The 1,878-nt window shown below is 48.2% G+C and overlaps 1 protein-coding gene across 4 annotated transcripts in view; it reads left to right on the top strand.

Annotated features, from left to right (window-relative positions):
* Positions 1 to 1,878, top strand: part of ZSCAN25 (zinc finger and SCAN domain containing 25) — a 17,969-nt gene that overhangs the window by 4,679 nt on the left and 11,412 nt on the right. For all 4 annotated transcript variants that reach the window (XM_017533662.2, XM_017533661.2, XM_017533660.2 and 1 more), the window contains one exon: positions 1,343 to 1,544. In XM_017533662.2, coding sequence (XP_017389151.1) covers positions 1,343 to 1,544 — 202 coding nt within the window. The remainder of the gene's footprint in view (positions 1 to 1,342; positions 1,545 to 1,878) is intronic.

Genomic DNA, 1,878 nt, shown 5'->3' with positions numbered 1-1,878 from the left:
TGGAACCTCCCTCCTCTGCTCTCAGACTCCCTGAGGTCCTTTTTGGATAGCAGTGGAGTTTTCAGCAAGAAAAACCATTCCCAGGGGAGATGCTGCGGTACAGACGGGTCTGAAGTCTCTGTTTGGTCATTAGGGCAGAGGCCTGGCTATATTTCCCTTGTGGCCATCAGGCACAAAGAAGGCAGTCGTGATTGTTTTTGGGGTACCTCATAGACCTGACCCCACTTTGAACAGAGATGCCTCTGGGAAGGCAGAGAATCCCGCCTGGAGAATATTTTTCCTGAAAAATTGTCTGTAGCAGTGCTATGTCTGTGTCTGGGACGTTGGCTCTTAAGGCTCCTGTAACAATTCTCTGGTGCTGTTCTAATGACACCAGGTGACTTGGCACCACACATGCTTCCTTGAGGTTCCAGCCATATTTCTGTCACTCTGTGGCATAGCCCCCTGCCGGATGACTGGGAAGGAGAGCAGGACTGATGATATGTCCTGTTCATAAGCCCCAGTCCTTCTGTAGTGCAGCCTCCCATGCACACTCTCATCACCCTGACTTCCTGTCTTCAGAATCCTAGGAGAATTTTTTCCTACTCCCAACTCAGGAGCTTAAAAGTGGACCTGAAAGGCCTTGTTTTTGTGAGTACTCCTCAGTGTGAGAGTCCTCCTGATTTTCCTTGCTCTTTTTATTTATTATTTTTGTGACCGGGTCAGCTGACAGTTCAGGCTAGAGTGGAGTGGCACAATCCTAGCTCACTGCAGCCTCCAGCTCCTGGCTCAATTGATCCTCCCACCTCAGCCTCCTGAGTAGCTGAGACCACAGGCGTGCACCACCATGCCTGGCTAATTTTTGTATTTTTTGTAGAGATAGGGTCTTGCCATGTTGCCTAGGCTTCCTGGCTCTCTTTAGAGCAACTGTTTCTCACTAGCCAATTCACTGCATGCAGGGTCTAGGCTTTGTTTTTTTTTTTTCTTTTAGGCTTTGCATTTTTTATTTTCACCTTCTTCATTAGGAATTTTTTTTCCAAGGAGTGAGTATATTGTGCTACAATCCTCCACAGGATATTTGGGCTGGGTGATGTTATTCATGATGAAATTTGATGGCGGGTAGAAGGGACCCTTGTCAAATGGCATGGACAGATTAAAGTTGCTCAGGGCCTGATGCAGGGAGTTTAGCTTCCTTTTCGCTTCCCCAGTGATGTCCTGGGGAGGAGCTCAGCTGATTTTTCCTTTCTCTTCCCTGAAGCTGGAATGGTTCTTTTCTTGGTTCTCTTTTTAGGTTTTAATTCAACTTTCTTCATAACAGCCTTGGCCAGGCCTCATTCTAATCGGTGTTGGGAACTGTTCTTAGGTTCCATGCCACGGGCAGGGAGAGCAGGAGGAAACAGCACTTTGCAGAGGCGCTTGGGAGCCGGGCATCCACCTGGGGCCAGTAGACGTCAAGCCTGAGTGGGGGATGCCCCCTGGGGAAGGCGTTCAAGGTCCAGACCCAGGTACTGAGGAGCATCTCAGTCAGGACCCTGGTGATGAGACGCGGGTGTTCCAGGAGCAAGGTGAGTAAGATGCAGACAGTGAGGATGTCAGGGCACAGAAAACTGTGCTGTGCAGTCGACCCCCTTCAGAAGCCCAGCAATGGAGAAACTAAGTTACCCGTGAGATGTAATTATGAATTTTCTTGGCTACTTCCTGGACCTTAGGAAATAGATGAAGTGAAATTGTTTCTTCTCCCTTCACACTCTGGTTTCTGGAGGTGACATCTGGGATCATGGTATCTTATTATTTCTCTCTTCTTTCCCTCAGATCCCTTCTAGAAACCACCAGAAAATATTCAGCTGACATGCAGGAAAACTTTTTCAGTGGGCAGACAAACCATATCCCCCAAAGTAA

The sequence above is a fragment of the Cebus imitator genome, unplaced genomic scaffold (assembly GCF_001604975.1).
Source record: "Cebus imitator isolate Cc_AM_T3 unplaced genomic scaffold, Cebus_imitator-1.0 Scaffold82, whole genome shotgun sequence".
Classification (NCBI taxonomy): domain Eukaryota; kingdom Metazoa; phylum Chordata; class Mammalia; order Primates; family Cebidae; genus Cebus; species Cebus imitator.
Note: the sequence above shows the minus strand (reverse complement) of the source record. Positions and strands in the feature narration are given on the sequence as shown.